At 42.5% G+C, this 12,141-nt stretch overlaps 1 protein-coding gene across 1 annotated transcript; it reads right to left on the bottom strand.

Annotated features, from left to right (window-relative positions):
* Positions 1 to 6,278: 6,278 nt before the first annotated feature.
* On the bottom strand, positions 6,279 to 7,232 carry LOC147422147 (uncharacterized). Its single transcript, XM_086503021.1, has one exon. It carries the CDS (start codon positions 7,230 to 7,232, stop codon positions 6,279 to 6,281), a length of 954 nt encoding a protein of 317 aa, XP_086359147.1.
* Between the last annotated feature and the right edge of the window lie 4,909 nt (positions 7,233 to 12,141).

Raw genomic sequence — 12,141 nt, 5'->3', positions numbered from 1 at the left:
TGCATTGATTGCGTTTTCTGTGAAGCGCACCATTGTTCCTCACATCCGTTCAGCAAAATCTGCAAAACAGGCTTGGGATATTCTAGCAGGTCTTTATGCAAGCCGCAATGAGGCTAAAATTGCTTTGCTGCGTAAAGAGCTGGAGTCGAAGATTATGCATGAGGAAGATGATATGGACATTTTCCTTGCTAGTGTCAAGGATATTAATGAGAAACTTATTTCTACAGGTGAAGTTATTTCAGACAGTTCCCTTGTGCAGACTGTTCTTGATGCCTTACCAGATTCTTACAAGACTTTTGCTAGTACTTGGAGACTTATGACCCAAGGAAATCCAGAAGTTGTCAAGTTTGACGTATTATGCACATTGTTGTTGCAAGAGTCACTTTCCAGAAAAAACAAGACTAGACAGCGTGCAGTTGAACAGGCTTTTATTGCTTCTCAAAGAAAGGGTGGTAACATCAATGCAGCCACTTCTTATGGTTCTGCTGGCAACAATTCGTCTGGAAATTTTGGTGATAAGGGCAAAAAGAAGATGCGTTGCCATTATTGTAAAGCCAATGATCACTTGATCAAGTCGTGTCCTAAGTTGAAGGCCAAAGAGGCTAAGAAGAAAGAGGGTGGTTCCACTGCAAATGCTGGTTCCACTATAAATGGAGCCATTGTTGAGTTTTCTGTGAAAGGAGACTGTGTTGCTGATGTTGATGCAGAATGGGCTTTTAGCGCAGAGTGCACTTATGATCCTGTTGTCCATGATGCATGCTTGTCAGTTGTGCTGCAGATTCACATGTGTGATATTTTGACAGTGGTGCTACAAAGCACATTACCTCACATCGTGAATTGTTTACCTCTCTCGAGTCTGTCCCTCATGGGAATTCAGTCACTTGTGCCAACAACGCCTCTTATCCAGTTTAGGGAGTTGGAAAGATTGTGCTCACTGCTGCTAATGGCAGTTCCTTCACACTTGTTGATGCACTTTATGTACCTGGGATCAAGAAGAATCTCTTGTCTGTATCTGCACTTGCTAGACTTGGACTTGTAGTCAAATTTGTGGATGACAGATGTACGGTTCATGATCTCAGTTTTGGTGATGAAATTGTTGCATCTGGGCTTTTGTGCCGTGGGATGTATAAGCTCACTTTGTATGACAAGTGTGGACAAAATTTTGCAAATGATGTTGCAGATTCAAGGTCTATTTCAGATGCAAAACTTTGGCATGCACGTTTTGGTCATCTAAATTTTACCAGTTTGCTGCATTTGCAGAAATCTGACATGGTTGCTTCTTTGCCGCCTCTTGAAGCACCTGTCAAACATGTTTGTGAAGGCTGTATTTTGGGTAAGATGCAGCGTTCTAAATTTCCAAACGATGGTTCAGTTCGGGCCACCTGCAGGTTGCAGCTTGTGCATAGTGATGTTTTTGGGCCCATGCAAACTCCGTCCTTGGGCAATTACCTGTACTTCATGAATTTCATTGATGCATGCATGGGTATTTTCGCTTAAAGCGAAGTTCAAAGTTTTTATGTGCTTCAAACAATTTCTGCCTATGGTTGAAAATGTCTCGAAATGTACTATGGGCACCCTCCGTTTCGATCGAGGGGGGGAGTATATGTCTCATGAATTTAATGCATTTCTGGCTAGTCGTGGGATAAAACATCAATGTACAGTGCCTTATACACCTCAGCAAAATGGTGTTGCTGAGAGGAAAAACAAGTCACTGACGGAAATGACACGATGTATGGTCAAAAGTCAAGCTTTGCCGCATTCGTTTTGGCTTGAGGCCATCATGTGTGCCACTTATGCACTTAACAGGAGTCCTACAAAAGCTTTGTAGTCTATTAATCCATACGAAGCATGGCATGATAGAAAGCCTTCTACTGAGCACATGTGTGTTTTTGTCTATTTGGCATATGCTTTGGTGCCACAAGTGCAGCGTAGAAAATTGGATGATAAGGTTGTCAAATGTATTTTTGTTGGTTATAGTGCTGAAAGCAAAGGTTACAGGTTGTATCATCCGCAAAAAAAACGTATTCTAGTTTCTTGGGATGTAGTGTTTGTGGAAGATTTTGTTTAGCCCTTGTTGTCATGTACTAGAGACAGTAATGTAAGCTCACAAGACATTTATGACACTTTGTTGCCTCTTTTCAGTGGTGGAAATACGAATGTAAGTTCCAATGAGGCAAATGTACAACCTATGGGGGTTTCTGAAAATGTTTTAGATCAGCCTATTACTGATGCAGATGTACATGATGTACTTGATGAGGAAAGGGCTGAAAATGAGCAGGCTAGAGGTATGCCAAAATGGATGGTGCACACTTTGTGTGATAGTAAATTGGATGCACCTTTGTCTAGTCGTACTCGTTCAAGCTCTCGCCATGCATCTTATGCATCATATTGTTATGCTTTGGCTGTGTCAAGCTTACATGATGTCGAGGAGCCTCTGTCTTTTAATGAAGCACAGAATTCAGAAAATTGGATGGCTGCCATGCAATCAGAATATGATGCACTTATAGAAAATGACACATGGACTTTATGAGATTTTCCTCCTGGCAAAAAGGCCATTGGTACGAAGTGGGTTTACAAGTTGAAACGCAAGCCGGATGGTGAGATCGATCGCCATAAGGCTCGACATGTTGCAAAAGGTTATGCACAGCAAAAAGGCATAGATTATGAAGAGACTTTTGCTCCCACTTGTCGTATGACTACTATACGTTTTCTATGTGCATTGGTAGCTCATTTTGGTTGGGATGTACATCAATCAGACATTGTTACTGCTTTCTTGAATGGTGACATATTTGAGGAAGTTTATGTAACGCAGCCTCGCGATTTTCTCATAAAAGGACAAGAGGAAAAAGTGTGCAGATGTAAGAAGGCTTTGTATGGCTTGAAGAAATCTCCTCGTGCTTGGTATGAGAAAGCTGACACTCATTTGGTTAAACGAGGCTTTTGTAACAGTCCAACAGAAAGCACATTGTATGTAAAGCGTGAGGGTGATGTACTTCTCATGGTGGTTCTTTATGTTGATAATTTGCTGATCACTGGACCAAATGAGAGACATATTGCTGAATTTAAGCCTGATTTGAATGCTACTTTCAAGATGAAAGATTTGGGGCTGTTGCATCATTACTTGGGTATACAGTTTAAGCAGTGTGATGGTGGTATTGCCTTGTGTCAGAAAAGTTACATAGAGACATTGCTATGTAAGTTTGGACTTCAGGATTGCAAACCTATTGCCACTCCCATGGAAACAGGTTTGAAGTTGAGTCTACATGATGCTGGCGATCCTGCTGATGTCACTCTTTACCAAACTGTTGTTGGCTGTCTCATTTATGTATGCAAGACGAGGCCGGATATTCAGTTTGAAGTGTCACAGGTCAGCAGATTTATGCATAGCCCAGGCTCTAAGCATCGACAGGCTGTCAAGAGGATTTTTCGCTACCTTAGTGGCACTTTACATCTTGGCTTGTTTTATCCCAAGGGGGGATCATTGCCTCCAGACTTACATGCTTTTTCGGACTCATATTGGGTTGGTTGTTTTGACACGCGAGTGTCCACATCAGGTTTTTGTTTCATGCTTGGCAGTTCATGTATATCATGGTTGAGAAGGAAGCAACCTACTGTGGCCACGTTGAGTTGTGAGGCTGAGTATAGGACAGTCTTCACAGCTACGGTTGAGTGTGTATGGCTCATACGCTTATGGCTGATTTGGGTGTTGGACAAGATACTGCCAACACTATCTACACTGACAGTCAGAGTACATTGGCAGTTGCGAGGAACCTAGTTTTTCATGCTCGCACAAAGCACATTGAGGTGCATTACCACTATGTCAGGGAGAGGCTCTCAGCAGGAGAGATCAACTTGGCTTATGTGCCAACACAGGACAAGCTTGCAAATCTTTTCACAAAGGCATTGTCTCGTGAGAAGCTTGAAGCTTTCCGCAAAGCTTTGGGCTTACTCCCCTTTGTGGACTGATCATGTCCTCTGGGCATGGCACTTCCCTTTACTCATGTGCCAGATCTCGTTCTCCGCATCACTCCAAGGGGGATTTGTTACCATATACATGTGGTAGTGATGTGTGTGAACACACTAGGACCGTCGGGGCATTTTTTCCCTCTTTAGGAGGTTTTTTCCCCCGTGCATTGTATATATGCCCATCACTCTAGGGCTATCTATCTTTCCATTGCACACTAAGTAACACACTCTCTATTGTGTGCCTTGAGCTTCCTTCATCTTCTCCAAGCTGTGTGTGTTTCTCTGCAACCCTAATTCCAACAAATCTCCCATGTGGAACCTTCTTCAGGTCTATCTAGCCATTTTACCAACACCTGTCTTCTGACATGATGTCTGGTGCGGAGCTCATGAGAATCCAAAATCTTTTCGGCTCATGAGGGATGCTTGGCGATTTGATAAGGTCAACTAACACACCTATGTCAATGACATTATCATTCTGTCCTAGCTGTTTTTGTAAACGCCTAACATGAAAAACAAGATGAACTTATGAGTGCTCTGGAAGAGCTAACTTATAGGACACTTGACCTATACGTTTGAGAATGGTAAACGATCCACAATAGCGTGGTGAAACTTTATCAACTTTTCGCGTCTTCAGAATTTCTGAATGCTCCGGAACCTTGAGGAAAACCTTGTCTCCTTCTTCAAAAGTAGCAAGACGATGATGCTCATCTGTGTACTTCTTATATCGATCTTGAGCTTGCTTAACATTATGTCTAGCAACTCGAAGCATGTCAAAATGGAGAAAATCTTTCGCTTGTTGTATCTTCTCCTTAGCCGCCCCCACCATAACGGTGATCTAGGTTGAAATCCATATAAAATCATATATGGACTAAAACCTGTAGTCACATGCTTTGAACTATTATAAGCAAATTCCAATATAGGTAAGTAGTCTTCCTAATTGGTTGCTTCTTGCTAACGTACGCTCGTAGCATATCCTCTAGCACTTGATTAAATCTTTTGGTTTGACCATCTGTTTCTGGATGATCAACCATACTTAAGTTTAGTTTCCAACTTTTGAAGCATAGCTTTCCAGAAGTGATTATCAAACTTTCGATCTCTGTCACTAATGATACTAGCTACAAGACGGTAGACTCTATATATATTCTCTACAAATAGCCGTGCTAATTCCGATGTCTTAACCGTAGTCTTAGTGGGAATGAATCGACCCATCTCTGTGAGACGGTTTACAATTACCCATATGGCATCATGGCCACGATTTGTAATAGGTAGTCCTACTACAAATCCATAGAGATGCTCTCTCCACTTACCTTGTGGAATCTCTAAAGGATGTAAAAGGCCACCTACCTTGAGGTGCTCTGCCTTATTAACTTGGCATTGTTGGCAGTTTAGTACGTACTGTCATAAAATCTAATATCTAACCAACCCAAATGATTTTCTCATATTAAATTGATCACTTAATGTGGGAGAATAAATGGGAACAAGTGTTAAGATATAGATATGTGCTTATAGATCTATCTCAACACGGGGCCAATAGTAAAGGGGCCCAAATGGGAGATGGTCTATCAAGAGCAAGGCTAACCAATGGAGCATAAGACCTTAGGGTTAGCTTCATTGAAGACCTCCAATAATGTGTGTAAAAGTCCTTTGACCTTAGGTGAGCTAGGGATGAGCTTGAGGTGGGAACCCGACCCAAGCTCAAGGTGCTTGTCGTGCTTGAGGTGCTTGTCCTGCTTGAGGTGCTTGTCATGCTTGAGGTGCTTGATTAAGATGCTTGAGGTGCTTGACTGGCTCCATGCTTGAGGTGCTTGACTTGGTGCATGATTAAGGTGCTTGAAGTGCCTTGAGAAGCTTGCCTGAGATGCTTGTGGGAACACCCCCTACTTCAAGTGCTTAGTCATGCTTGATGACTAAGGGGCTTGCTCATCCAAAGTCAAAAAGATCCCTACAAGGAGGGGGGCGAGCCTACAAGGGGGGGGATGAGAGAGAACACACACACACACACACATAAGGGAAGCCCAGCTTGAAAAGGCAGCAAGGACACTTGTCAAGTTCCTCCCCATGTTGCCCTCATGGTGTGCCTGAAGCCTATTGGTTGGCCACCCAAGGGGTCCAATGATAATTTAGGATATTTAACACCCCTTGACAAGCCAAGTGGCAATTTTTTAATAGAATAGCTATAAGAGACCTCAAAGATCTATTCAATGAGCCTTGAACTCAAGACCTACCAGATGAAAAGATCTATTCAATGAGCCTTAAACTCAAGACCTACCTGATGAAAGAGACCTCAAGGATGTATTCAATGAGCCTTGCACTCAAGACCTGAAGAGTGAGAAGAAGAGAACTTTAACAAGCCTGACTTTATGATTTATCATAATACTCTCCAGCACATCACACACATGAAATCTACCTATAATAATTTTTTCACTTGGAGTTTTCTCACCGGCATTTCCCTTCCCTCCAACCTTCTGAAACATAAGCGATTCAAATTGGAGGATAGGATCCTTCTTACATACCTGACAATTTCTGACCGCATCTCTAATGAATGAAGTAGGTATGCCATGCCTTTTGATATCTGTGCACCATGCAGTTTTCATCTGATTCATAGTTTCCAACATGCTCAAATGAGCCCCTTGCTGGTCGACATGACATTGTTCTGTAATGGTTGTCCACTCCTCCTTTGGTGCAATGGCTCTGGGAGGGAGACCCTTCAAGAAGATCCTAACTGATCCATGCCGAGGGGATCCTCGGATCACAAGATTGTCCTTCATCTTGTTCCACCGTTTTACATCATGCATGCCGACATTGTGCAGCATACCCAATGTTGGCTTACAAATCCCTTGAAGATCTAATAGCATAAGGTCATAGCTCTCCCGAGAAAAGCTAAAGAAATGGTGAGAAGCATGCAACTCTGGGTCAAAAGATTGGGTCACAGGTTTCCTCCTATGGATTGAATCTGCAAGGAAGGTTGAAGGGAATTCGGTAAACTCCTTTACTTGGTCACCACCACTAGAATGGGATCCTGATTCCATGGAAGCACTACTTGAGCCTGTTGATGACGAGCTGCCTTCCTCCAACTCCTCATTCAAATCAAATATACGATATTTCTTTTGTTTCTCCCCATCCTCGAAAGCATCCAATCGTGCCTCCATCCTGCCCGGCATCCCTCGATCTCCCTCTGCCTTCCAGGTTACGTTTAGGTCAATGGACTGCATAACTTGTTTTGCCTCCCAAGGTACATTGAGGTCCAGCATTTGTCTGCTCTCCATACCTGTTGCGGCTTCTTCCCTCTACCCTCCTGCCTCTCAGAGATAATGCGTGGCCTCTCTGCCCAAACCCCAACAGCGTGGCCTCCCCGCCTGTCGACCCCCCTGAAAAGCGTCCCAAATTCAAATTTCCACCCTGATGACATGGCACTTCTCTCAGCCTTATCCCGCTTGAATTTGGCCAGCATGCCCAGCCCCCCCCCCCGCTGTCCAGGTTTAGTTTTTACAGGTATGCACGATTCAGATCCCCTCGATAAGCCCCAATCCAGTTCCCTGCCATTGATCCCCTTACCCCCCCTCTTCAAATGCTATGTGTTATATAGTCCTGAGGAGTATCCTCCATGAGTACGGCCAGCGTCGTGTTCCGTACACCAGTTTTATTTTTAATTCGATAACAAAAGAAATGCAAAAAAGGACGTGTATACACTTGTACACACACACAGGCCCTTATAGGCTTCTCACTCTGAACAATCTCTCTCTAGGTTCATCGAGAACTTTTGCGCGTGTGTACGCTTGGCACATTGTGCTTGGACTCAGGTACGTAGGGTTGGCTGCCTTCGACCTGAGGAGCGCATCTCTTCACCTGTCACAGTTCACAGAAACGAGCTACAAACACTACCACTTTGCTGTCTTCTTTGACCCTATTGAAATCATTGTGCCGCCCTCCGGCACAAATTCGCAAGGCACATTAAGTATATGAGAATTTCAATCCTTTAAGCCTGTGGGTCTATTTGGTTAACTGTCTTAGGGCTTCTAGCTTAGGTCAAGGCTTCTCCGAGCAAATCTCCTTCAGTCATTGAAGGATGCTGTGACTATAAATACTCCTCTCGATTGTCTAGTAAGGAGGCTCAAAATGGTTCTTATAAATTGCTACCGAATGGCTTGTGAATTATTTGAATAGTCTTCTCTTATTCTCACACTTTCTGTCATCTTCGCCCTCTTCGTGAGTTTGAAGGACGAATTAACAAGTAATGAAAAGTTGTTTTTCGGACTTTCAAAAGTACTCCTCAAGTTCCCTAAGGACATTGGTAAATTCAGGGTCGTTATGCCAATTTATTTCACAATTGTACAAAAGAAATTTCATAGGGAAGCAAGTTGTTGGTAGTTGTCTACAAGCTAACAAAGAAGTTCTGTTCATAGAAAGACCGGGTCCTTTGTCACTTCTGTTTTCGGCAAAAGAAAATTGTAGATTGCCGAAAATAGTAGATACTGCAACACATTCTTCTAGCACAAAAGAAGTCAGGCACTTGTTGCTAGTATTATCCTGCTCAAAGAAGCTGTGAAGGTTCTGTCTTCTCTTGCAGAGGTAAAGTTGCAGTCAATCATTACTCTTTAGGTTCGTGTTATCTTTTCAAGTAATGGGTTCTCTTTGAGATGCCAGGTCCTTAAGGCAGGAAGAAGCCTCCTTCTGACTGACATCAGAGAGTCCGTATGCCAGCACCCCAAATTTAAAGCTAGCAGGATAATACTAGCAACAAGAGCTGGACCTCGTTAAGTATCTATCTACATACATGCCCTTTTAGCATCTGATTGCACTTTGCGAGGACAGATCCTGTCGACGGCTAAATCATTCTTCTTTTGAGCTTCAATAGTGCTTGAATTGAGGAATTGAGGAAGTCATTGATGACGATGTGCTACATGCAAGAGCTCCATTTGTTGCAAGGACAACAGTGCTTTGCAGTCAAGTCTGGAATTGATGGTTTCCTCGACAGTGCAAGACGAGCATTTTGTGAAACTGGTGAAGGTCATTGTTCTGTAGCAACGTGGTGATGGCAATCACAACCTTGTTACTTGGTGAGCCAAAGGTCGTTTTCTGCATTCTAGAGCCTGGAGGTGTCCACTTGGCATGATGTTAGACCATTGCCCTTCCTTCTAATCGCACAACCAGCAAATTGAGGTCAATCATCACGTTGTCAAAAACAGCAAAGCGTAGGGGAAAAAAAGGCCGTGTTGAAAATCACATGTTCTTTTTCAATCACAACCCTGCAAGAGAGATGGACGAGCCCGTTCCAAAATTCAAGTAATGTGACAGTCACTGGTGATTGAGCAGCTTATGTGACGTCATGTCCTTTGATGGTTTTTATCTAAGATTTGTTGTGGAGATGGCGTGCATGATATTAGTCTATCAAGATAATCCTTATAGTTTTCGTGCTTGTTGTGAGGTATGTTAGCTACACATTCAGTGCATGCATGATGGACTAAACAAGATCGCCACATGTAGATATTTAAGAATCTTCACTACCAATCTGTTTGGGAAGCCGACGGTGATCAATTTGGATACAGAGGTTAACCGATTCATACTCAACAGTGATGGCCGGCTTTTCATGCCCGACTACCCCACCTCTCTCAAGCAGTTATGGGCGAATTGGGCAATTCTCATGTTGGAAGGTATCTTTCACAAGCGTGTGGATGGGGTGGTGGCGACACTTTTCAAATGGGACGACCTCAAAGATCACATTCTACGACACATGAAGCCTTCATTCAATAGGCTATGGAGAGCTGGAACATCAACAACATAATTTATTTGGAACAAGAAGCCAAGAAGGTAGTTAGTACTATGATAATTTGAGAAGAAATAAAAACAAGTCTTTTTGTAGTAGAGCTTAAGGTGATTAGGTTTACCCAATCTTGGAAAATTAAACAGCCTTGCGAAACATCAAAAGGGAATAAGTTAAGGGTGTTAAGGAAATGAAAAGGAAATGAAAAGACCCATGGAAGTGGAAACTTAAAAGACTGTGTTTATATAAAAAGAGATGATCTGGTGCACATTACTACATTCATGTTTTTCTTTGCTTAATTTCCCTTTACCTTTTTCTTCTTGTTAGAGTGTCCTTGCACTATGTAAATATATTTATTTTGAAGCCATTAGGTATACCATTTCTTGATTGTGGGGTTTTTTTAATGTATAAAAAGGGTGTGTGTGTGTGTGTGTGTGTGTGTGAGAGAGAGAGAGAGAGAGAGAGAGAGAGAAGTATGCATGAGTGCGACCTTACAATGGATATGGATGTGTGGTGCACACGCACACAAAGAGATGACATTTCTCCAATTGCAATCACCCCCACTTGCATCTTGAGACAAGTGACATTACGCAAGTTGCTGATATGGGAAAAAGAAATCACGATGATATTTTATGACAAAAGCTCTTAAAAAAAGACGTCCTGCTAGGAAATGCCTTGGTCGATGTATATGCCATCAAGATCTAAGCATAGGTTATTGCATTTGGACAGGTGCATTGGCTTCATATTAGCTGAAAACATCCCATAGCTTCTTGGCTCTGCTCCTATTTAGCATATCTCGCTATCAGTGCATTCTTAGACTTAACATTCCGCGAAGGCAGCTCCTCAAGAACCTTTTGTGCTTTTTGAAGCACATCGCATCTGGCATATATGTCGATCAAGGTAGTGCCAAACACGCAATCCTTGTCTCACAATATCATCGTTGCCCATATAGGAGGCCTGCGCAGGGCCACATGCCTTCAAGATGCAAGCATAGATGATTACATATGGAGAAGTACCCTGGTTTTGCATTCGCTAAAAACAGCCCAGGGCTTTGAAATCAATGCGTCCCAAGAGATGACATTTTGGACAGGAAGCTTGTCAAGAACTTTTTTGAGCTTTCTAAAGTATTAAGCATGCTAAATTCTTGATGTCAATCTGTGTGTCTTGTTATGTTCTATAGCAACGTCCATCAAGCAAGACTAGTTACACCCCCTCTTGTGAGAGAGTTCATGGGATGATCACCATTGTATACTTAATCCATTGTACACCTCATTAGTCTTGATTTGATTGTACCCCTCCTTATCTATTTTGAGGTGATATATTATGTGATGATGAGAATGAGGATGTAGGGTAGGCTTCCATACATTCCTACCCTCTAGATACCCTCATTTATTTTTATTCTTGTGTTCCTTAAGACATTGTACTAGAGTCATACATGGATGTAACCATTTGGTCTCATAGGTCATTTTAGCGCTCTTGAAGAAGCCAATATAACATATACCTAGAGGATAAGCCCAGATTCACCCTTAAAGGAAAGTGCAAGGTATAGATCCATGGTAGTCACCCACAAAACAATATAACCATCAGTTCCATCATGCATAGTATTGACTAAATACCACTACATCCCCACTAACGTCGTCAGTGCCCAATAGTGGGTGTAGAAGTAGGTACTAACATATGCTCCCAAACACAACACACACCACACACACACACACACACACACATGAGCATACATCAACACAAAGTTCAGCGTACTGAGTTTCGGTCATGACTCCGGAGATCAAGGGCAGACTCAGCCATAATGAAGCCTAGCACTAAAAGAAGCATTAAATCGAAAAAATTAGCACAAAAATGAGGTAGTTGATAGGGCATACGCACCACAAAAGATAGAAAGAATTAGCACAATATCAGCTAGTTGTAACTTGGTCGAAAACTTCACAATGTGAAGTCCAGAGGAATCCAGGATAAGCCCAGATTCACCCTTAAAGGAAAGTGCAAGGTATAGATCCATGGTAGTCACCCAGAAAACAATATAACCATCAGTTCCATCATGCATAGTATTGACTAAATACCATGACATCCCCACTAACGTCAGTGCCCAATAGTGGGTGTAGAACTAGGTACTAACATATGCTCCCAAACACAACACACACCACACGCACACACACATGAGCATACATCAACACAAAGTTCGGCGTGCTGAGTTTCTGTCATGACTCCGGAGATCAAGGGCAGACTCAGCCATAATGAAGCCTAGCACTAAAAGAAGCATTAAATCGAAAAAATTAGCACAAAAATGAGGTAGTTGATAGGGCATACGCCAATATAACAATTCATTCCATTTCTCGATTGTTCCTACATGTTAAATTCTCTCTCTCTCTCTCTCTTTGCAACATGATCCTAAGATGGTAAAC

This window comes from Adiantum capillus-veneris, chromosome 27 (assembly GCF_014529385.1).
Source record: "Adiantum capillus-veneris isolate H3 chromosome 27, ASM1452938v2, whole genome shotgun sequence".
In the NCBI taxonomy this organism is placed as follows: Eukaryota; Viridiplantae; Streptophyta; class Polypodiopsida; order Polypodiales; family Pteridaceae; genus Adiantum; species Adiantum capillus-veneris.
Note: the sequence above shows the minus strand (reverse complement) of the source record. Positions and strands in the feature narration are given on the sequence as shown.

What these genes read in the sequence shown, in the direction of transcription:
- LOC147422147 (XM_086503021.1), bottom strand. Translation starts at nt 7,232, where the DNA reads ATGGAGAGCAGACAAATGCTGGACCTCAATGTACCTTGGGAGGCAAAA.